The 23,237-nt window shown below is 60.2% G+C and overlaps 2 protein-coding genes across 5 annotated transcripts; one reads left to right on the top strand and one right to left on the bottom strand.

Moving 5' to 3' along the window:
* Window positions 1-49: 49 nt before the first annotated feature.
* PCSK7 (proprotein convertase subtilisin/kexin type 7) lies at window positions 50-14,287 on the bottom strand. The gene is made up of 16 exons (XM_079326541.1): window positions 14,164-14,287; window positions 12,910-13,386; window positions 12,404-12,538; window positions 11,838-12,003; window positions 9,817-9,907; window positions 9,234-9,288; window positions 7,748-7,886; window positions 7,110-7,210; window positions 5,214-5,381; window positions 3,933-4,040; window positions 2,938-3,040; window positions 2,152-2,308; window positions 1,940-2,034; window positions 1,743-1,836; window positions 1,417-1,534; window positions 50-1,274 (listed from the first exon to the last, which is right to left on the bottom strand). Exons 2-16 carry the CDS (start codon window positions 13,372-13,374, stop codon window positions 870-872), a joined length of 2,400 nt encoding a protein of 799 aa, XP_079182667.1. The 5' UTR covers window positions 13,375-13,386; window positions 14,164-14,287; the 3' UTR covers window positions 50-869.
* Window positions 14,211-23,215, top strand: RNF214 (ring finger protein 214). Of its 4 annotated transcripts, none has more exons than XM_079326542.1 (16): window positions 14,212-14,424; window positions 14,510-14,595; window positions 14,974-15,053; window positions 15,650-15,709; window positions 15,872-16,012; window positions 16,282-16,421; window positions 16,955-17,023; window positions 17,780-17,876; window positions 18,084-18,172; window positions 18,565-18,667; window positions 20,508-20,606; window positions 20,860-21,230; window positions 21,530-21,665; window positions 21,855-21,962; window positions 22,247-22,342; window positions 22,960-23,215. In XM_079326542.1, exons 1-16 carry the CDS (start codon window positions 14,345-14,347, stop codon window positions 23,023-23,025), a joined length of 1,821 nt encoding a protein of 606 aa, XP_079182668.1. In that variant the 5' UTR covers window positions 14,212-14,344; the 3' UTR covers window positions 23,026-23,215. The 4 variants fall into 4 exon arrangements, with proteins under 4 accessions (XP_079182670.1, XP_079182671.1, XP_079182668.1 ...); XM_079326543.1 differs by having other exon boundaries at window positions 18,577-18,667; XM_079326544.1 differs by lacking the exon at window positions 16,955-17,023 and having other exon boundaries at window positions 14,211-14,424.
* Window positions 23,216-23,237: the final 22 nt, after the last annotated feature.

Genomic DNA, 23,237 nt, shown 5'->3' on the forward strand with positions numbered 1-23,237 from the left:
ACAGTGAGGCAGCTTTGGGAGGGCAGTAGTGATGGATGGAGGGGGAGAGGAGGGTTTTTCAGGCTTTATTTGGAAAGCTACACAAAAGGGCTTTGCTGATTAAAAAACAAACCCCAGCTTTAAAAAAATAAACCACTGAACCCAAAGACATGTGAACAAGCCAACCCTGCTCAGACGAGCCACTGTCAGAGCAACTCAAGCTCCCCTCCCCAGCCCAAACCAGCCCTACCTGCTACCAGAGGTGCTGCTGTGCCCAGTGACACAGGGACAGCCCCATCCTGCCCCAAACACGCTGGCTCCTGCCTCCCCCACCCCACAGCTGCTCTGTGCCCACAGGAGAGGAGGAATCAGCAGGATTGGAGCACGGGGGGCCGGGAGAAGTGCTGGTTGGAGATGAGTGAAATAACGCCCTGCTTCTAAACTGGGATAACTGGTGGGTAAGGGCCAGCTGCCAGCCCAGGAAAATGCCAGTGCTGTGGGGTCCCTGCCTGCAGAGGTGGCTGCTGGGGCTTTGTCTCATTTTCCAGGCTTGCTCTGCAGAAATCAGGGACCAAGTGACAAGTCCTGGCCCTGCTGCAGTGGCAGGAAGGGGCTGTGTGGAGCTGCCTGGCTCTGTGGGAATGGCACTCCACACACAGCAGGGAGCCTGGAGCGCTGGGCAGGCTCTGCCAGGAAAGGGTTTAAGGCTTGCTTTGTTTTCCAGAAGGAGGGAAGAGAATCTCCCTTTCCAGTACCAGCCCTCTCTCGTTTCTGAGCCACTTCCAGTGCCACCTCCTGCAGGACACAGTGGCAATGGTCCGTGGAGGCTCAGCAGTGAGTCTGTGCTGCCTGAGCCCAGGCAGGTCGTACCAGGGAGGGCCCAGCCCCCCTCAGCAGGGCTGCTGCTCCCTGTGCTCCCCAAGGAGCTCAGTCGATGCTTCCCGGCCCAGGAACCCCGGCCCAGTGGGGGCTGCCTCATGCAAGCTGACAGCTCTGCCATTGCTGGGAAGTTTGGGGTGGCTGGGGGTCCAGGATCCCTCCTCCCCGTGCTGGGCAGACTCCAGGTGCTCACACTCCATCTCAGCCTCCTCCACGTCCTTCTCCCGGTACAGAGGCACTGACTCCATCTCCAGGCTGTTCTCCAGGGCTCGCTGCTTCCCACCCTGCTGGTACCACCTGCAGCTGCTGCAGCTGGAGCAGGCCAGGTCCAGCCCCACCTCGTTCCTGCTCAGGCAAACCTCCAGCATGTAGTAGAAAGTCCAGAACACGGCAAAGCATCCCAAGAGCAGGAGGGTCTGCAAAGAGAAAGCCCTTGAAAAATACAGCTCTCAACCCCCCTGCCCACTGCCCAGCAGAGTACTGAGGTCCAGGTCCAGGGTCCTGCTCCTCCAGCTCATCCTGGGGGATGCAGGGCTCCCAGCCAGCAGGCAGGCTCACCTTGAGGGTGTTGGCTGTGATGGTGTAACGCTGCTCCTCGGGGATGTCCAGCCCTGGGGGACAGGGCAGGGAGAAGTCACCCCTGAGGTACTGCCCACTCATGGCTTCCTCCAGCAGCCTGGGGACAGAGACACCCTGTGAGGGTCCCGTGGGTAGGAGGGCTCCAGGGAGGCTCCAAAACGCCCACCAGGGGTCTGGAGTGTCTCCTTCAGCACACAGAGCTGTGTTCTGCAGCAGCAACACAGCTCCAACCCAGTGCTCATGGCAGATAAACCCCTCATTCTCCCTCTCCTGGCTCCCTCCAAGCTGGGGACACGGTGTCCTACCTCTGCCGCTCCTTTATCTCTGCTGGGGACCAGGAGGAGCCGTACAGGGTCAGCTGCCAGTGCTTCAAGGTGCCAGGCCTCAGGCTCTCATCTCCTGGGGAGGAAGCAGGTTCCAGTGAGGAACTCTCTGAGCCAGCCAGGTGACGAGCTGGGACATGGCCCAGAGCTGGCAGCAGTGCTGAGGCAGCAGGACTCACCGATGTCCCTGACCAGCAGCCTGTACGTGCCCTGCGCCTCCTCGCCCCAGCAGCGCACCGTGGAGAAGGTCCAGTCTGAGAAGCCATTGGGGTCCCTGCCAAGGGGGGAGGGAAACAGCCCATGAGGGGCCAACAGAGCCTGGGCCACCAGTGCCCGTGGCCCCAGTGCCCTGGCTGCACAGTGGCTGGCCTGCACAGTGCCCTGCCCTCACGAGTCCATGGTGCGCGCGGTGCCGATCACGGACACCATCCCGCTGGGGCACAGCAGCCGCAGCTCCAGGTTGCCACGGCGAGGGTGGGTGATGGTGACAGTGACTGCCACGTGCTCCAGGGTCCTCATGCCAGACAGCTCCAGGTCGGCTGGGGTGACTGGGAATGGAAGGGAGGGTCGGTCAAGGCTGGTGGCTTTGGGATGGAGTCCCCGCTCCCAGCCAGCCACGCTGTGCTGTCACTGACAGGACACTCAGGCTGTCTCTGCCTCTTCCCAACTGCCCTGTGTGGCACTGGGAGCAGAAGCCAGGGGTCCAGGCTGGCCCATCCCATCTCACACTGCTCCCAGCTCCAGGAATGCTCACAGCCCCAGAGCTGTGACCATAGCCCAGCACCAGCTAAGGGGGGACGTGGGCACACACCAGGACAGGCACCTCACAGAGCCAGCAGAGCCCCAGTGTGCAGGCCCTGCTGGGGCTGGAGGGGCTGGGGCCGAGCTCTCCTTCCCACTGGTAGCAGCCAGAGTTGTTCTGCTCTGGCCAGGCCTGGCCAAGTCGGGAGCTGCAGCATTGCCTAAAATGGTCAAAGGCAGCCGAGCGCCTCTGGCCGCTGCCCAGCCCAGCCCAGGAGCTCTGAGCCCAGCCTGCCTCCCCAAACACACAGTGCAGCCCTGGGGCACTGGGGAGGGCAACCCCTGGGGATGGGCAGAGGGGAAGTCCAGGCAGCCCAGCACTTAACCCCTTCCTGGCTCAGCACAGCTCTCCTGTCCATGGCACACCTGCTCTTACCGTTCCAGGCCACCTCCAGCTCCTGAGGGAGCACAGGGATGCTCCTGCCCTCCTTCAGCACGGGGCTCATGTATGAGGCCAGGTATGGCACAGACTCCCAGACCTGCCAGGGGAAGGACAGAGGGTTCAGCACAGACTGCACCCTCCCTGCACACCCATCCCTCCATCTCCCACAGCTCTCACAAGCTGCTCCTGTGCTGGATGTGGGCCCAGGCAAAGGGGCCTCTCCCAATGATGCTCTGGGACACACAGGCTGCTGAGACACCCCAGGGGTGGCAGCAGTGCCACATGCCCAGGAAAGGAGGGCAAGTCACTGCCTGGGAGCCAGAAGGGCTGATCAAGGTTTGGGATTGCCCAGCTTTGAGTTTGTCACAGTGGCTTTGAGCGGTGTCTTGAGGCTGTTCCACTCCAAGCCCTGCTACAGTGGCACAGGGAAGAGCAGAAGCAGCTGCCTGCAGGAAGAGGGAGCAGACTGGCAGCCCCTGTGACCCTGGGGGCAGGGCTGGCAGCAGCAGTGACCCAGCACAGCTGCACAGAACTCCACACACCAGCTGGGACCCAGTGCCAAAGGGACGTGCCCTGGGCTCCGTGTGACCAGAGCAGGAAGAGATGGGGATGCCACTGCTGCTGTGACAACACCACTCCCCTGGAGCTGCCAGCTGAGAACAGCCTGTTGTTGGGGCAGGACACCCTCCTGCAGCCACTGGGAGGGAGGAAGGTGCTGGGGCTGCTGACGAAGCTCCTGTCACTGGGAATCAGGGCCCTCACCATGGCTATATATAGTGCTGGAGAGCAGCAGCTGGGGCAGCTTCCAGGCACTGCTGGGAGCCTCATGACCTCACAGCAAAAGCAGCTCAGAGCCAGGGCCAGCAGGATGGTGGCCAAAGTGCTGGCCCTGAACAGCAGCGGTGTCACCCCCGGCGTCACCAGGACAGGACAGGTCCCTCCATGGGGCTGGGCTGCCCAGAGGGCAGGAGGGGAGGGCAGGGAGTCACCTTGGCAGCATTGACCAGCCTCCAGGCGTTGAGCAGACCAAAGCCATGCTGGTGGCTGTGGCTGAAGCCTGCCTGGTTCCTGTCCCAGCGGGCGTGACGGTCCTCGTACTGCAAAGAACACAGGGGGCTCTGCTCACAAGGGGCACAGCAGCAGCCTGAAACCCCCAGGCCTGAAGGGAAGGAGGCCCAGACACGTCCCACAGCGCTGGGGAAGCAAACCCACATGGCCTCATTGGAAAGGAACAGGTTGACCTTTGTTTGAAACAAACCCCAGGACAAAGTGGCTTCCCAGCTCCTCAGAAAGGAAATGCAGCAGCACAAAAGGGCACAAATGCCTCTGCTCTGAAACATCCCAGCTGCTCCCTGCTGCCCAAACCACTGCATGTGGCATGGCAGAAGCCTTGGAGAGAAGGAACAGAGTCCTTTAAATCAGCAAGAGCTGGGGCAGCACAGATCTGGGTCCCATCACTTACTGGGCTGTACTGCTCTGGCAACGTTGGCTTGGAAGTTATGGAAAACACTGTCCCATGCCAAAGAGAGCACAGCATCAGCTGGACACAGACTCCTGCTCCCCAGAGAGGGGTGGAAGAAGCCCCATCCCTCCAGTGAGTTCCCACTCCTGCTCTGGGTTTGCTGCCCAGCTCTCTGTTGTGCCTGTTTCCAGGAGCCCAGTTCTCTGGAGAGCCCAGGAAAGGCCAGGGCAGGGCAGAGCTCCTCACTTTCCCACTGCCTGGACCATGGGGTGACATTGCAGAGGTGTCAGTCCTTGGGTTGGGCCAGCCCCACCACACACAGGGCTGAACCTGCTGTGCCCTGGAACCTGCTGAACCCCTGGAACCTGCTGAGCCCCTGGAACCTGCTGAGCCCCTGGAACCTGCTGAGCCCCTGGAACCTGCTATGCCCTGGAACCTGCTGAACCCCTGGAACCTGCTGAGCCCCTGGAACCTGCTGAGCCCCTGGAACCTGCTGAACCCCTGGAACCTGCTGAGCCCCTGGAACCTGCTGAGCCCTGGAACCTGCTGATCCCTCCACTGGCAGATAGAAGCATTCCTGAGGCAAATAACCCATTAATTATCAAGACAGGAGAAAATTCCTCAGCCACATTCCTGGAAGGAACACAGGGCGAGCGGAAAACACAAGCACCGCACCGGGAGCCTGCCGAGGGAGAGATCTATGGAGGGGGAGCAGCCACACAAAGAAGGCTGTGCCCAGCAGGGCCAGGCAGTGCCCTGAGGGGGCTGTGGGCAGCAGGCAGCCCCGGGGGCAGGGCCAGTTGCTCACCTTGGTGGCAGTGAAGACGATGACGTGCTGCACGTCCCGCCAGGTGAGGCAGGGCCGCACCTGCAGCATCAGCGCGATCATGCCCGCGGCCAGCGGCGCCGCCGCTGAGGTGCCCGTGTGCCCCTCCGTGCAGCCCGTGCCCTTCTGCAGGTCCCAGTCTGTCGTCACCTGCCCAGGGAGAGGACACAGGCTCTGTCAGCTCACTGTGCTGTGCTGGGGTGGCTGCACGGGGACATGAGCTGGGCCCTGGCTGGCCCAAGGCTGTGACACAACTGCAGGGACACCAGGCATGGAGACAGCTCCCTTTGGGGAGAGAGAAACCAGCAAGAACTAAGCAGCTCTGTGGGAAACTCCTGGCAGATAAAGTCTGGGTTCTTCCTCACCTTCACTGCTGATCCCAGTGACACAACCAGCCTGCAGAGCACACAGAGCTCTGAAGAGCATCAGGAGGCTCCCAAATGATGCCACCTCACTGCAAAGCAAATGCATCCATCTCCCTCTGCTCCCCACGGGGAGTAAGCCCAAAATCTGAAGGGTTTCTTGTGTTTTTGCTTAACTCCACCCTGTTTTTCTAGCAGTGAGTGCTTCCAGCACATGCTGGGACACTGAGTGTCCCACACAGAGCACCCTGGGAGCACAAACTTTCGGTAGGAAGCACATGCAGTGCCAGAAGCTGTATTAAATTCTTCCCATTAAGGAAACCACACAAAGTTTATGGTCTGGTAAAAGAAAAAAAAAAAACAAAAGCAGATGGCTGCAGGGAAGTTAACTCTGGCACCACTGCAGTGAGCTCCAGGGTGCCCAGGAGCAGAGTGTGCCCTGGAAAAGGCTGTGTGGTGTTCAGCAAGGCACAGGCTGGCTGAAGGAGCCACAGGCTGTTCCCTGGCTGTCCCATGGAGTGCCAGCTCCCCTGTCAGTGTCCCACAAAGCCACTGTTTTAAATAAACCTGCATTTGTGATCTCCAAAGCACTCACAGCACCCTGGGGGAAGCCAGACCAAGACATGAGTCTGCAGCTCCTGATGGAATGCAGCAGAACCTAGCTGGTTCCCTTGTTTCCCAGTGTCAGTACTTTCCAAACCAGCCTGGGACAACTGCAGAGATTTCTGCAAGCAAAAATCAGCCCTGTTCTGGGTTTTTCTCTCCTGTGGCAGATTGTGCCTGGCTAGGCACAGATCCCTGCCCTGGCTCTGGCTGCAGGAGGAGCTTGCTGAGTCCCAGCCAGGTGCCTGAGGATCCCAGCTCCCCCCTGGCTTACCCAGCACGTGGGGAATCCTGTTTGACAGGCCTGGATTCAGCTGCTCTGTGGCAAGGAGAGCCACAGGAAAGTGCCTTTGTGTACCTGTGCCGGTGGGAGATCCTCCAAACGTGGACAACCCAACCCCAAACATCAGGAGCCAGTGATGTTTCCCCCAAGCTGCCCTGGGGTGAGTGGGCTCTACAGCCCCTGCTGGCCCCACAGGACAGGAGGGGGTCACTCCAGTGGGATGGGGCAGCCTGGCACCAAAGGAAGGACAGGCTGGGCCAGGCAGCAGGAGGGAAAACAGCCCTGGCTGCTTGGCTCAGGCAGAAAGGATGTGCTGTTGACAAGAAGTCGGTTTTTTGGCAAAAGAAGGGAAAAGCTGATAAAAATATTCTTAAAAATTCGACTGGGAGAAGTCCCTGTGCCAGAACAGAGGAGAAGCTGGGGCCAAGTGGTTTAAAGAGCTCTCCCTGCCCTCTGTGCTCCAGCATCCCTTGGGAGCAGAGTGAGGCAGGCTGGGCAGGGCTGAGGGGGCTGGGAAACAGGACCCTCCCTCTGGGGGATGAAAGCACATCCACACCCTGGCTGACAGAGCAACTGTGTGGGAACCAGAGGGGATGGAGGCACGTCCTGGCTGTGCACACAGGTACTCACAATGCTCCTCATCATCTTGTCCCCGCCGCTGAAGGTCACGGCCAGCATGGAGGCACACTCCTCAGCATAGAAGGGCATGGAGCCTGTCTCATCCACAGCTCCTGGGACAGCAGCAGAGGACAGCCAGCTGGGTGAAACCTGCTCTGCCTCAGCTGCTGCCATTTCAGGGTGTTGATCCCCCAAGAGCCTCGCCTGCCAGATGTGCTCCTCCAGGGCCTGGGAGCTGGCCAGGGAAATCAGAACCAAGCCTGTGTTTTCCCCACCTGGAGGATCTAGAGGAAGGGCAGCCACAATAACTAATCCCTCACTGTCCTCAGTATCACACAGATCTTCTGCCCCTCCTGCAGCTTCTGCTCTGGAGAAGGGGGGTTGCACACTTCTCTAACACAAATGATGGGATTGCTACACTCCCTGAACATGGCAGTGTCTGTCCCAGGCAGGGAGAGAGGCCTGGACATGGGCAGGAATTTCCCTGGGCTCCTCTTGCTCTGTAGGTCAGAAGCCAACTGCAGGTTTGGGGGCTGGAGCCCAGCACACCCTAGACACTGGCACGCTTGCTCCCAGACACTTTCCCACAGATCCCCAGCAGGCAGGCAGTGCTGCAGGCTGGGCAGGGAGGGGACAGGAGGCAGGCTCACCTATGGTGACAGTGTAGATGGAGTTGGCGTAGCCATCGTAGTTGCAGTTGTCACTGTGCTGGCCCCCGTTGCCACTGGCCACCACGAAGATGCTGCCGAAGCCCCGGCGCCCCGCCATCACCCCGTGCTGCAGGGCAGCCTGTGCAGGGGACAGGGCAGGGCTCTGCCACTGCTCCAGGCTGCTGCCAGTGCCTTCTGACAGCAGCCAGCCCAGCAGGGGTGACCACAGCTCCCCACTGCGAGCCACTGCCCCTCTGGGAGTGCCCAGCCCCACAGACACCAGGGCTGTGCCCTGCTGGGACACAGCACAGCTTGGGGCAGCACATCTCAGCCCCACAGACACCAGGGCTGTGCCCTGCTGAGACACAGCACAGCTTGGGGCAGCACATCTGAGCCCACAGACACCAGGGCTGTGCCCTGCTGAGACACAGCACAGCTTGGGGCAGCACATCTGAGCCCACAGACACCAGGGCTGTGCCCTGCTGGGACACAGCACAGCTTGGGGCAGCACATCTCAGCCCCACAGACACCAGGGCTGTGCCCTGCTGAGACACAGCACAGCTTGGGACAGCACATCTGAGCCCACAGACACCAGGGCTGTGCCCTGCTGAGACACAGCACAGCTTGGGGCAGCACATCTCAGCCCAGAGCCCATGCCCACCTAGGGAAGGAACACGTCTGATGGATGAGCAAGAACACAGCCCCACTGGAAGGGCCTGCCCTGCTCTCCCTCCCCCTGGCACATTCTGCCCTCCTGACTGCTGTGGCACAGCCAGCTCTGCCCCTGCTCTGTGTCCCAGAGCTTGTTCCAGCTGTCTCTGCAGGCAGGAAAGGAACAAATTAACTTGCAGAACTGGAGACCATTTGTTATGGTGAACGAACAGCTCAGCTGTCAGTGCTGCTCTGAAGAGCACAGGAACTGCTGAGCTGTGGCTGCAAAAGCACAGCAGAAGAGCACTGGAGCAGAACCACAGCCCACTGCTGCTTTGGGGGCCCCCCAGTGACCCCTTGCTGCAGCACAGGCAGGCTGGGTGGGATTTGCAGCAGTTGTGCAGCACAGGAGCTCTGAGAAAACCTTAATGCCCTGGGAAGGAGCAGCAGCCTCAGCTCAAACTCTTCCTCCCACTCCTGTTATTTAGTCTCAAGATCCAAAGGCACCATCCCTGCCTTGAGAACCACCCTGAGCACAGGGAAAGCTCCTCCTGAGCAGAGAGCTCACTCCTCCTGTGAGCTGCTCTAGTTCTCAGTGCAATACCACAGGCTGGGAAAGAGCCTTTTCCTTCTCCTAGGGAAGCTCATCCTGCCCTGCCTGAGCCCTGCCCTCCCTCTGCAGCACTGCCTCTCCCACCCACAGGGACAGTGGAGCCTCTGTTGGCACCAAGGGACACACACAGAGTGTCACACAACGTCCCTCCCTGCCTGAACGACCAGCTAGAAGCCACAAGCCCTGGAGGTGCACTCCAGGGCTGCTGGGGCTGAGTTTTACCTTGCCCAGTTGATGGGGGCCATCCACAGTCTTCCCATCATCATCAGGACCCCAGCTGCAGAGAGAGACACGGTGAGGTGACAGCCCCAGAGTCCCAGGTGGCTCCTCCTGCCATCACAGTGAGCTCCCAGCAGCCACCAGCTACTCCCACACCACCACTGGGACTGCAGAGCCCTGCACTTTCCCACCCATCAGGATGGCCCTGGCTGCTGGGACATTGCTGCTGTGTTTGCACTGTGCCCCTGGGTCAGATTCCAGGGGACAAAACATTTGATTTTTATTTAACAAGCAGCTTCTGACACATTCCAGTCCCTGTCACACGGCCCAGCCTGGCCACAGTGGGGAGCACAGTGTCCCCTCCAGCACAGCCAGCCCAGGGGATGTGCTGCAGCAGCACACAGAGGGAGATCTCACAACTGCAGCTGCTGTGCACAGCCTGGGACAGGACTCCAGGAAGAGGATTTTGGTGCCTCAGGGCTAACTGCAGCCACAGGGGATGGGAGCTGGTGTGAGCACAGCCCTGAGCTGTGACCCTGTCCCCAGGCAGAGCAGGGAGCCAGCTCAGGGTGCCCTGGGGGCTCACCTGCAGCTGTAGATGTCATTGATCTGATAGTGCTTGTTGAAGGCAATGGCCTCCATGCTGTCTGTGAGGGGCCCGTCCAGCACTCGGATGCCTGCAGGACAGAGCACAAGAACATGACTAACATGGGGCACAAGAGCTGCAGAAACTGCAAACAAACTCCTGCCTCCAGGCTGCCCTGCTGTGCTCAGCCCAGCTCAGGCCTGAGGCAGTGCCAGGTCCTGGGCAAAGCCTCCTGTTCCCTGTGCTGTGGGCACACCACAAGCTCATCCCTGCTTCTGCCAGCTGGGAGCCTCTGCCTGCTGTGCCCTGGGCAAACCCTGGGCACCCCTGGGACTGGTGTGACCAGGTGTGGACAGATCCATGTCCCAGTGCTGCTGTGCCCTGCCCCACCAGGGACACATCCTGCAGGGCACAGAGACCTCAGCTCCTCCAGCTGGGGCACAGCACACATTCCCTGGGGAGAGACACAGCCCTGGCCCTTCAGCCCTGTCCATCCCACAAGGCAAAGCTGAGACCAGGGCCCAGGGCAGGCAGAGGGGTTGGCCAAGATTTGCTGCCCCAGCACCTTCAGACACAGCCTGGGCATGTCGTGACACAACTGCCTGGCTCAACCAGCAGGGCACAGCTGCTCTCACAGAAGTCTGGCACCCAGGGAGGCCAGGAAAAAGCTGCCAGGAGCCAGCTCCTCTGGAGAGAAGCTCAGGCAGGCATTGGATCCTTCCTGCAGCAACCCAACCAGCCAGGGCACGGCAGTGCTGACTCAGAGCTGCTCCAGCCCATGGAAGTGTCCCACCCCAGGGACTGAGTGGGGCACTTTGGGACTCCTGGCAGCCCATGGAAGTGTCCCACCCCAGGGATTGAGTGGGGCACTTTGGGACTCCTGGCAGCCCATGGAAGTGTCCCACCCCAGGGATTGAGTGGGGCACTCTGGGGCTCCTGGCAGCCCATGGAAGGTGTCCCACCCCAGGGATTGAGTGGGGCACTCTGGGGCTCCTGGCAGCCCATGGAAGGTGTCCCACCCCAGGGAGGGAGGCTGGGGTTCCTGGCAGCCCATGGAGAGTGTTCCACCCCAGGGATTGAGTGGGGCACTCTGGGGCTCCTGGCAGCCCATGGAGGGTGTCCCACCACAGGGAGGGAGGCTGGGGCTCCTGGCAGCCTATGGCTGGTGCCCTGTGCCTGGTAGCCCGTGCCCCGTGCCCTTTCCCTGGCAGCCTGTGCCCTTTCCCTGGCAGCCCGTGCCCCTTCCCCAGCAGCCCGTGCCCTTTCCCCAGCAGCCTGTGCCCCTTCCCTGGCAGCCTGTGCCCCTTCCCCAGCAGCCCGTGCCCTTCCCCAGCAGCCCGTGCCCCGTGCCCTTTCCCTGGCAGCCTGTGCCCCTTCCCCAGCAGCCCGTGCCCCTTCCCCAGCAGCCTGTGCCCCTTCCCCAGCACCCGTGCCCTTCCCCAGCAGCCCGTGCCCCGTGCCCTTTCCCTGGCAGCCTGTGCCCCTTCCCCAGCAGCTCGTGCCCCTTCCCCGGCAGCCCGTGCCCTTTCCCCGGCAGCCCGTGCCCTTTCCCCGGCAGCCCGTGCCCTTTCCCCAGCAGCCCGTGCCCCTTCCCCAGCAGCCCGTGCCCCTTCCCCAGCAGTCCGTGCCCTTCCCCAGCAGCCCGTGCCCCTTCCCCAGCAGCCCGTGCCCTTTCCCCAGCAGCCCGTACCTGTTCCCCAGCAGCCCGTGCCCTTTCCCTAGCAGCCCGTGCCCTTTCCCCAGCAGCCTGTGCCCCTTCCCCAGCAGCCTGTGCCCTTTCCCCAGCAGCCTGTGCCCTTTCCCCAGCAGTCCGTGCCCTTTCCCCAGCAGCCTGTGCCCCTTCCCCAGCAGCCTGTGCCCTTTCCCCAGCAGTCCGTGCCCTTTCCCCAGCAGCCCATGCCCTGTGCCCTTTCCCTGGCAGCCCGTGCCCTTTCCCCAGCAGCCTGTGCCCCTTCCCCAGCAGCCCGTGCCCCTTCCCCAGCAGCCCGTGCCCCTTCCCCAGCAGCCCGTGGCCACAGTACCCGCGATGCGGCTCCCGTAGGCGACTCCCACGGAGCAGAAGCTGTTGTTGGGCACGGCTGCGATCTCGCCGGCGCAGCGCGTCCCGTGGTGGTTCCCGTTCTCCTCGTCGGGGTGAGGCATTGGGTCAGGGTCGTTGGAGTTCAAGTCATAGCTGCCTTCTGGGCTCTGGGAACAGAGGCACAGTCAGCGCTGGGGCTCTGCTCTCCTCACTTTGGGGAAGGTGGGAGTTAAGAGAATGTGACGTGGGCTGAAACACGGGCTGGGAGTCAGGGGAACTTGGAGGCTGCTTCCTCACAGGGCTGCAGCTCACCACTGCTATCTGCTGCTGTGGGGAAGGGACCAACCATCCATCCCCAGGCACTGCTGTGGGTCAGAGGGACGCCAGCTGCCTCCCAAGGGCTGCACAAAGGCAGGCAGCCCCAAAACCCGCGTGCAGAATCTCCCAGGCAAGGTTTGCAGCTGGCACCTGCTGCCCCGGCTGAGCCCCGGGTGACAGCGCGGGCTGGACTCTGAGCTGTCACACGCTCCTGTCACACTGCCCGGCCTCCAGCCCGAGGGCACTCACGTAGTTTGGCTGGATGTCCTTGATGGTGTGCTCCACGCCGTCGTCCACCACCACCACCGTCACCCCGTGCCCCGTCACGTTCCGCTCCCACACGCCCGTGACGTTGATGTCCTTCCCGGGGCTCTTGCGGTTGTTCTAAGCACCAGAGAGGACAGTGAGGGGAGAGGCCAGCGCTGAGGGGACTGCTGAGTGCACTGGATATAACGTGTGGGGCTGGGGCCAGCATGGAAGAACTCACAGGACGGTCAGGGGGTTTGAGGCTGACAGCGAGCAACACTTGCTTGAGCCATGACGTGGAGGACACAGTGTGCTCCAGCCAAACCCCTCTGCCCACCCCAGAGCACAACCAGCTGCAGGAGCTGCTTCCTCCCGTTACCACAGGCAGGCAGGGTGAGCTCTCAGCGAGCTCCCTCCTCACCAAAGAGCACAAAGAGGCTGTTCTGCCTCTGCACGGCAGCTCGCCTGTGGCCACACAATCAGCACAGCAGGAGCAGGAAACCACTCACCAGATGCCACTGCTGGGGGTATTTGGGATCGTTAAAGTGCAGGCTGCGCTTGGAGCGCTTCAGCAGCTTCTGTTCCGAGTGCCACCGCACGCTGTCGTGCTGTGCAAACAAAGTGTCCACCGACCTCCTTATTGCTTCGTGCTCAGTGGCCGCGGGGCCGCCGGGCTGGTAGGCAAAGAGGTAATGGCCCTTGAGCTCCCCGACCCGGCCCATGTTCACCAGCCCCGCAGTCCGGGCCAGCTCCTCCGCCCGCTGCTCCAGCTCCTCCTCGGGTGCATCCAAGCTGACTGCCCAGGTCAGCTTCCCGTGGCCGCCCTCAGTGTCCGGAGCGCGCTGTCCGCAGGCGGCCCCGGCCGGCCAGGCCAGGGGGATCCAGGCAGCGCTCAGCCAAAGGCACGTGTGGATGCAGAGCGCGGCCTCCATCCCTGCGCTCCATAGCGGCGCTGCCCGCCTCCAATGCGGCATCAGACAGGCGGGCTGCAGCAAACAGCACAGGTGGAACCGGTGAGAAGCCGTCCTGACCGGGGACACGGTGGCCAGAAGGAGCCCCACGGGTCTTGCCACAAAGCCGCTGCACAGACCCCCGTCCCGGGAAAGCCCAGCCCAGGCGGCTCCTTCCCATCGGCTCGGAGCTGGAGGCGCACCCAGGGGCAGGGATCGATCCCAAGGCTGCCCTGCCTGCTGGGTGCAGCCCCGGGCCGGGAAACAGGCGCTGGGCTGGCAGGAGGAGCCGCTTCCCCCTCTCGCCTCCGATAAGGAACTGATAAGAAACTCTCGATGCGCAGCTCCCCAAAACAAACACCACGGGCAGCGCCACGGTCCGTGGGCAGCCCAGAGCCGGTTCCTCTCCTGCAGGAGCCCCACCGAACTCGTTCCTCACCTGCTCCACGGCCGGAGGAACCTGCTTTTCCCCGGCACAGGCGGAATCACCCGCGAGCCCCGGTTCAGCCCGCATTCACGGCAGCGCAGAGCGGGGCGAACACCTCCGAGATCGGAGCTCCACACCCCCGGACCTTTCCCCCCTCGATCCGCTCCATCCCCTCTGACACAACCCATGCTTGGACACCGAGCTCCAGGCTCCTCTCCGAAAAGCCGGGCTCCGGTGCGCCCCGCGGCAGCCCCGGGGCAGCGGCACCGGCGACACTGCGGGGCCACCCACGGGCAGGGCACCCCCGTTCCCCTCCGCCCCCCGTGACCGCGGGGCCGGTGCTGCCCTCAGCCCGCAGCCCGCCGCTGCCGCCCCGCCGCGCTCACCGGGCATGAGCCGCCGCCGCCGCCGGAACCGCGGAGCCGCTGACAGCCGCGTCACATCCGCCGGGGCGCGGGGCGGAAGGGGCGGCGCGGCGGGGGCGCGGGTCGTGCGCTCCGCCCGGTGCCGCTCCGTGCCCCGCCGCTGCCGCCCGCTGCCGCCCGGCCCAGCCCCGCGGCCGCCCCCATGGCGCTGGAACAGGCGCAGGTCGAGGGGCCCGACCCGCCGCGCCTCTGCGAGCCCGGCCCCGCCGCGCCGCCCGGCAGGTAATGGGGGGGCCCGGCGGGGATGGAGCGGGGATGGGGATGGAGCCGCGATGCCGACTCTGACCGATATCCCCGTTCCTCGCAGCGGGAGCCCGCTCTCCGCCCCGGAGAGCCCCGGCGAGCCCGGGCCCGGCGGGGACGCGGAGTCTGCGGCGGGCGGCGCGGAGGCCGCGGGGCAGAGCGGAGCAGCGGGACAGAGCGGAGCACCGGGGCTGAGCGGAACACCGGGGCTGAGCGGAGCACCGGGGCAGAGCGGAGCACCGGGGCTGAGCGGAGCACCGGGGCTGAGCGGAGCCGCGGGGCTGAGCGGAGCAGCGGGGCTGAGCGGAGCAGCGGGACAGAGCGGAGCACCGGGGCAGAGCGGAGCACCGGGGCTGAGCGGAGCCGCGGGGCTGAGCGGAGCACCGGGGCTGAGCGGAGCTCCGGGGCTGAGCGGAGCACCGGGGCTGAGCGGAGCCGCGGGACAGAGCGGAGCACCGGGGCAGAGCGGAGCTCCGGGGCAGAGCGGAGCCGCGGGACAGAGCGGAGCACCGGGGCTGAGCGGAGCACCGGGGCAGAGCGGAGCCGCCGCCCAGGAGCCCGACGAGGAGGCGGCCCCGGCCCGACCCTCGCAGAACATCGCGGTGCAGGTGGGTGCAAACGCCCCGGGGCTGGCGGGGTTCGTGGCGTGCGGGGCCAGGGCCCTGGAGGACAAAGAACTGGATAAGTCGTGACTGGAGGGTAAAACACATCCCTGCTTGCAGCTTTGCAGCCGCTGCTCCTCCGCTTTGAACAGTCTTCAATTAATCTTTAATTAAAATTCGACCCTAATGAGGCCCTACCTGGAGTGCTGTGTGCAGTTCTGGGCTCCTCAGTACAAGAAAGGAGCTGCTGAAGAAGGGTCCAGTGCAGGCTGTGAGGATGATGAGGGGTTTGGAGCATCTCTCTTATAAGGGGAGGCTGCAGGAGCTGGGCCTGGTTTATCTGGACAAGACTGAGAGAGGATCCCATTAATGCATATAAGTATCTCCAGGGCATGTTAAAGGATGATGCCAAATTATTCCTGTTGGTGCCCAGCTATAGGATGAGGAACAATGGCTATAAACTGAAGTGATAAGTTTCATCTCAGTATGACACAGAGCTTCTTTGCATGAAGGATGGCAGAGCACTGGAAGAGGTGCCCATGGAGGGCCTGAGTCCCTCTCTGGGCACTGCAGGGGCTGATCTCCATCCCCTCCCTTCACAGACTGACTTCAAGGCAGCTGATGCCAATGTGGACACGGACCAGGACATCGAGAAGAACTTGGTGGGTATCGAAGCCCTGTGCTCAGATCTGGGCTCTACCTCTAGGCAAAGGAGCTGGAGCTGTTCTTCCCACTTTTTTCCTGTCAAAATAGAATCATAGAATCATTACACTTGAAAAAGACCTCCTGTCCTTGTTACAGAGGGGTTTTGCTCTCCCCTGCAGGACAAGATGATGTCCGAGCGGGCCTTGCTGAAGGAGCGCTACCAGGAGGTGTTGGACAAACAGAGGCAGGTGGAGAATCAGCTCCAGGTCCAGCTTAAGCAGCTCCAGCAGCGGAGGGAGGAGGAGATGAAAAACCATCAGGTATTTGGTGAAGCACTGTTTTTGTTTAACCTGCTCTGTAATTAATTTTGAAGTCTTTATGAAGAGGCAGGAGAACTGTGTGATCCAGATCGTCAGTATCCTGAGTTTCCTTATAATAACCAATTTATATCTTGACTGGGTCTATTAAAAAGAAAGAGTTTGTTGTGTAATCTTATTAATCAATTAATCCAAAGAAATAATGGATTTTAAATCAAAGGCATTACTTGGTAATTTTGCTCTGTGTCTGTGTGATGCTTCTTTTACTCCAGGAGATCCTGAAAGCGATTCAGGATGTTACGATCAAGCGAGAAGAGACTAAGAAAAAGATGGAGAAAGAAAAGAAAGAATTCCTGCAGAAAGAGCAGGATCTCAAAGCTGAAATTGAGAAACTCTGTGAGAAAGGCAGAAGGTATTTGCATGGAAAAGAGTGTTTATTTCGGGGGAAGAAGGTTTTGCTTAACTGTGATATAAACCTGATGGAGCAAAGAGCTTTAAACTTTTAGGAAGCAGTGAGTATTTAGGTCAGACCTGTATATGGATGAGTCCCTGTATTTGAGTTGGCACTTTCATGGAGCCATTCTGACATATCATAGAGGTCTGTTTTTTATTCTGAGTGCTCAGCCATGTTTTTGGGTAAAATTCCTCCAGTGATGGCTGGTGCTCAGCCCTTTTCCCCCAAGTGACCATGGCAGGGCACGTGCTGGGGGAGCAGCACAGCTGCCTGCAGCGAGCCTGGTTCTGTGCCACAGCCTTTGTGCAGTGTCATGAGACAGCAGGATTTGTGCTCCAGGGGCTGTTGGCAGCTCACACACATTGCAGGGAGCCATCCCCAGCCCGTGGTGTGTGGCTGGGCCCAGGGATGTGCTGGAAGGGGGTTTGGTTTGAATGTGGGCCCTGCCCTGTTGGGGATTCCAGCTGTGCTGCCCCTTTTCTCCTGTGCAGGTTGCTGAAGGAGCAGGAGGAGAAGGAAAACAAGATTGCCTCTCTGATTGCAGAGCAGTCTGATGAGAAGTAAGGCTCTTATCCTTCACCTGATTAATGCTGCCCAGTTCCTTCCTGTCATGTTGTCTGAGTGAATCTTGCTTGGTGCAGAGTAGAGACAGTGATGCAGCAGTGCTGGCCAGTTATGTGCTCTAGAGGTTTTATCTCCTCTTTCAGCATCAGGGCTCTGGATTAAATCTTTGATCCCCCTCACAAGCAGACTCCTAGATACTTGTGACATAAAGATCCCATAAGATTAGAGTTTGTGCTTGGTGGATTGCCTCAGCTTGTAACTGCTCCTTGTGATTGAATTTCAGCTGCCCAGAATTAGGGCAGACTGATGTCCCTGTCTGTTCCCCACAGCTGTCCAGCTCCACTAAACTCTGGCACGCTCAGGTGTTTAAAGCTGGGCAGGGATGCTCCAGACCCAGGTGTTCCCAAAGCACAGGTGGAAATGCCCAGCTTTAAACTTCTCCAGAATCAGAACAGCATAGCTCTGCTTGCTGCTCAGATTGATTCCTAGTTCAGATCTTCCCTGGGGTTGGGCTGAATTTTGCCAAGGGGAATTCCCCTTGTTTAGCCCAGTGTGTTTGCACTCTGCTTGTTTGTGTGTCCCAGCTCACTGCTGGGACAGTGACAGCCCAGGGAGCTGGGGCAGGTGTCACAGTCTGGAGGCTGCTGATCTGCCATGGTTCCAGCCCATCCACAGCTCCTGGGATCCACCCCTGTGCAGCCATCCCGCTGCCTGAGCCTGAGGGGCCTCGTTCTGTTCTGTTCTGTGTGCAGGCAGCTGTGGGAGATGGAGCTGGACAAGCTGAAGAACCAGCACAATGAAATCAACAGGAACATTCTTGAGGAGACAGAGCGGGCCTGGAAAGCAGAGGTGAGCAGCTGAATTCTGCCCTGCAAAGTGCTTGGTTTGAGATTCCAAATGGTTAATGGGCAGTTCTGTGAAATTAGGAGCAGGACAAGGTCAAGTCCCACTTGTGGGATAGAAGGAAAGATGAAGAGGTGTCAGTGCAGTGAGCACTAGTGGGGAGCACTGGCAGCAGGAAACAGGGGAGTACAAGCACTGAGCCTCTCTCCATAGATCCTGTCCCTGGAGAGCCGGAAGGAGCTGCTGGTGCTGAAACTAGAAGAAGCAGAAAAAGAAGCAGAGCTACACCTCACCTACCTCAAGTAAGTGTGTCCTGTCAGAAGTGGCAGGGAGAGTCACTCAGGTGTCCCTGTGTCCCATCTCCTCTTGCTCTGTGTATGCTGGAGGTTGGACTAGAATAGTTCAGGATTTCCTGTGGTTTTCTCACTGGATCAATGTGGTTCAATAATGTCACACAGCAAGGGTGTGTGGGGCTGTGCTTATCCCATCACTGTTCATCAGCCAGGCTCAGTCAGTGCTGTGGCTGTGGTATCCCTGTGTGTCCCCCAGATCAGTCCCTCTCCTTTGGGGGGTGCCTCACCTGGGGGTGAGCCCTTCCCACCCTGCTGGAGGAGGGGAATTCAGGAGGGTGTGGGGGGTTGCTTGCTCCCACTTTGCTGCCAGTGAGAGCACAGTTGCAAGTGGGAAAGTTCAGCTGTGCTTGCAGGTCTGCACCACCCACGCTGGAGACCATGAGGCCAAAGCAGGAGTGGGAGATGAGGCTGAACAGGATACGAATGACCAAGCAAAGTGTCCGAGTAAGTTCCTGCTGACCTCTGCCAGCCTGGCAGTGAGCAGTGCACACACACACAGAGCAGTGCACACACACACACACAGAGCAGTGCACACACACACAGAGCAGTGCACACACACACAGAGCAGTGCACACACACACACAGAGCAGTGCACACACACACACAGAGCAGTGCACACACACACAGAGCAGTGCACACACACACAGAGCAGTGCACACACACACACACAGAGCAGTGCACACACACACACAGAGAGCAGTGCACACACACACACAGAGAGAGCAGTGCACACACACACAGAGCAGTGCACACACACACAGAGCAGTGCACACACACAGAGAGCAGTGCACACACACACACAGAGCAGTGCACACATACACACAGAGAACAGTGCACACACACACACAGAGCAGTGCACACACACACACAGAGAGCAGTGCACATACACACAGAGCAGTGCACACACACAGAGCAGTGCACACACACAGAGAGCAGTGCACACACACACACACAGAGCAGTGCACACACACACACAGAGCAGTGCACACACACACACACAGAGCAGTGCACACACACAGAGAGCAGTGCACACACACACACACAGAGCAGTGCACACACACACACACACAGAGCAGTGCACACACACACAGAGAGCAGTGCACACACACACACAGAGAGCAGTGCACATACACACAGAGCAGTGCACACACACACACAGAGCAGTGCACACACACACAGAGCAGTGCACACACACAGAGAGCAGTGCACACACACACAGAGCAGTGCACACACACAGAGAGCAGTGCACACACACAGAGAGCAGTGCACACACACACAGAGCAGTGCACACACACACAGAGCAGTGCACACACACACACAGAGCAGTGCACACACACTGAGAGCAGTGCACACACACACACAGAGAGCAGTGCACACATACACACAGAGAGCAGTGCACACACACACAGAAAGCAGTGCACACAGACACAGCAGTGCACACACACACTGAGAGCAGTGCACACACAGAGAGCAGTGCACACACACACAGAGCAGTGCACACACACACACAGAGCAGTGCACACACACTGAGAGCAGTGCACACACACACACAGAGAGCAGTGCACACATACACACAGAGAGCAGTGCACACACACACAGAAAGCAGTGCACACAGACACAGCAGTGCACACACACACTGAGAGCAGTGCACACACACAGAGAGCAGTGCACACATACACACAGAGAGCAGTGCACACACACACAGAGCAGTGCACACACACACAGAAAGCAGTGCACACAGACACAGAGCAGTGCACACACACAGAGAGCAGTGCACACACACACACAGAGCAGTGCACACATACACACAGAGAGCAGTGCACACACACACAGAAAGCAGTGCACACAGACGCAGCAGTGCACACACACACTGAGAGCAGTGCACACACACAGAGAGCAGTGCACACATACACACAGAGAGCAGTGCACACACACACAGAGCAGTGCACACACACACAGAGAGCAGTGCACACACACACACAGAGCAGTGCACACACACACAGAGAGCAGTGCACACACACACAGAAAGCAGTGCACACAGACACAGCAGTGCACACACACACAGAGAGCAATGCACACACACACAGAGTAGTTCTTCACACAATGAGCATTTCTTTACACAGTGAGCAGTTCTTCACACACACAGTGTTTCTCCCTTCAGCTCCTCTTCCATTCTTCTGTGGACCCAAACAGTGCCACTTTAGGCCCTGCCACTCCACTGTTTAGAATGCCCTGAACTTGCTCAGCTTTGATAAATGTGCCCATTTCCTTCCCTCTCTGCTAGGACCAGTTCAATGACCACATCCAGATGGTGAGGAATGGTACAAAGCTGAGCAGCCTGCCCCAGATCCCGACGCCCACGCTGCCTCCTCCTCCTTCAGAGGTGAGTTCCTCTCCAGCCCCACAGCAGGGGCATTCTGTGCTGCCCTGGCACAGCCTGCCTGCTGCTGTGTGTTTGTGGGTTGGCACATTCCCTGTCTGGGCTTACTGGAGAGCAGGGGAAGGGTCTCCTCGATCTCCTTCCCTTTCCAGCTGCAGTTCCCACCTGGCTATCCGGACAGGAGGGCACTCAGCCCTGCTTGCAGGTGATCTTACTCTAACCAGCCTTTCCCTCCCGCCCTGTTTTTCTTTCTCAGACAGATTTCATGCTGACGGCATTCCAGCCCAGCCCCTCCCTGCCCCCCCGGCTGCCCTTCCCGCTGGGGCCCGTGCCCGTGCCCATGGTGATGCCGAGCGCCGACCCGCGGGCGCTGTCCTTCCCCCTGCTGAACCCCGCGCTGCCGCGGCCCAGCCAGCCCTCCCCGCCCCTGCCCGCCTCCCAGGGCAGGAGCAGCCCGGTGCTGGCCTCGCTGCTGGGCCCCCACGCGGCCCCCGCCGCCTCCATCCCTCCTCCGCCCGGCCTGGGCGCCCTCGGCGTGGCTGCCGAGTTCCACAGGCCCCCCCAGCCGGCCGACAAGCTGGAGAAGCTGCTGGAGAAGCTGCTGACTCGCTTCCCACAGTGCAACAAGTGAGGGGCTCTGGGGGCTGTTTGGGGTGGGGTCTGCGGGAAGCGAGGCGGGGAGGGGAGTGGTGTCCACATGGCAGGTTTGCCGTAGTGCTGGGGGTGGATCACTGAGCTTTGCAGGGATGTCTGGGCACAACCTGTCTGTGGGGCTTCCCTGCTCTTTCCCCAGTGTTTTGGGGAGAGAAGCTCCTCAGCGCTCACTTCACTGGGAGGGTGAGCACACAGCTCCCCCCAGGCAGTGGGGGCTGAGGGGTCCCAGGCAGTGGGGGCTGGGAACTCTTAGCAGGCTGCTGTCCACGCAGGGCCCAGCTGACCAACATCCTGCAGCAGATCAAGACTGCCCGGAGGACCATGGCCGGGCTGACCATGGAGGAGCTGAACCAGCTGGTGGCAGCCAAGCTGGCGGAGCAGCAGGAGCGGGCGGCGGCCGGGGCTCAGGTGGGACATGGGGCTGCTGGAAGGGCTTTGGGGAGAGGGAGAGCTGCCCCTGCTCCCTGCTGCCCCTCGGAGCTGGGGCTGTGCCCCAGGGCCGTCCCCTGGCTTCCCTTTGGGAATGCCTTTCCCCGGGTGACTCCTCTGTCCTCCCTCCCTGGGGTGTTCTGATGTGCCTCCCCTGCCTTGCTGCAGCCTCTGGGCCGGATCAGGGCCCCCCTGTTCTCTGCTCCCCTGCCTCAGATCAGGACACGCATGTTCCTGCCCCCGGCCCAGGTCGCTTACCCAGGAACAGCGTCACACGTAAGGACTCAGCTTCCCTGGGAGTGGGGAGGGAGGGAGGGGAGCCTGCCTGGGATGTGCCTGAAGGGATCAGCCCCTGCAGCTGGGAGCTCCCCGGGCTGCTGAGGTGAAGGGGGGGACTGGGGGCACAGATCCTTTGTGTTCCACATTGGAACAGAGAGACACAAGATGTGATGGTGGCTCTCAGGGCGTGCTGGCTGTGGCCTCAGGCTGCAGCTGAATCTGTGACCATTGCTGTGGGTCTGACTTCCTGCCTTCTTTCTTTCCCTTCCTGCCCATCCCAGACCCCAGCTGCCTGTAAGCTGTGTCTGATGTGCCAGAAGCTCGTGCAGCCCGGTGACCTTCACCCCATGGCCTGCTCACATGTGCTGCACAAGGAGGTGAGTGTGTTCTGCTGCTCAGGGCCTCCTCCTGGTCCTTCCAAGTGACCCTTCCTGAGTCCTTGTTGTCCTGACACCTTGCCAGGAGAAGGGTACAATCAATAAACTGCTTCCCTGCATCCTGTCATCCCATCCTTTCTGTACTCTTGGCTGGGCCACTCTGCATGGCTGGCAAGTGGTGGCTTTAGGAACAGGCTGTCCTTGTGTCCCTGAGCCTGTGTCTGTGAGGGTTAGATGCTGGAGCAGGACAGTCTGGAAGGATCTGGAACACAGGGTGAGGGAGAGCTGCCACTGCTGCCCAGGTGTCTGGGCTGGGGATGCCAGACAGGAGCTCTTGGGAAGAGGAGGAGACTTTTCTATCCCATGGGTCTGGCAGTGTGGGCAACCCCCCATCCCAGCAGCTCTGGGACCTCCAGCAGTGGCCCCTCAAGGAAATGGAAACTCATGTTGAGGAGAGCCTGAGGATCCTGCAGGGGTGACAAGGGCTCCTTCCTCATGGTGACCTTGTGATGGAGGCTGCAAGGAGCAAAGGAAACCATCCCCGAAGCGAGTGCTGTGGACAATGGTGGCACCTTTGGGTTGGGCCAGTGGCTCTTGACTAATTCTCTCTCTTCCAGTGCATCAAATTCTGGGCACAAACCAACACGAATGACACTTGCCCCTTTTGCCCAAGCCTCAAATGACAGCTGCTGGGACAACGTGGGCCCCCAGGAGGAGTTGCTGTGAATAGACAGGATCAGTTCTAAGATTTCTACAGTTCTATATTTATACGATCATGTATACACATGTACATTTTTATTATATAGGTAATGTGTGTATAGGAAGTCTGTAAACATACAAATTCATAAATAAAGTGTGTATATTATGCAGTGATTTCCTGCAGCTCCTCATTTTT

The sequence above is a fragment of the Erithacus rubecula genome (genome assembly GCF_903797595.1).
Source record: "Erithacus rubecula genome assembly, chromosome: 25".
NCBI classification, from domain to species: domain Eukaryota; kingdom Metazoa; phylum Chordata; class Aves; order Passeriformes; family Muscicapidae; genus Erithacus; species Erithacus rubecula.

Bases quoted from the DNA above. Each gene is read 5' to 3' on its own strand.
- PCSK7 (XM_079326541.1), bottom strand. From the start codon at position 13,374: ATGCCGCATTGGAGGCGGGCAGCGCCGCTATGGAGCGCAGGGATGGAG. The intron at 12,539-12,909 runs GTGAGTGGTTTC...TCTGGTGCTTAG, and splicing joins ACCCCCAGCAGTGGCATCTG to AACAACCGCAAGAGCCCCGG. The intron at 2,309-2,937 runs GTAAGAGCAGGT...TTCCATTCCCAG, and splicing joins GCTGGAGGTGGCCTGGAACG to TCACCCCAGCCGACCTGGAG.
- RNF214 (XM_079326542.1), top strand. From the start codon at position 14,345: ATGGCGCTGGAACAGGCGCAGGTCGAGGGGCCCGACCCGCCGCGCCTC. The intron at 16,013-16,281 runs GTATTTGGTGAA...CTTTTACTCCAG, and splicing joins AGGAGATGAAAAACCATCAG to GAGATCCTGAAAGCGATTCA. The intron at 17,877-18,083 runs GTGAGCAGCTGA...CTCTCTCCATAG, and splicing joins AGCGGGCCTGGAAAGCAGAG to ATCCTGTCCCTGGAGAGCCG.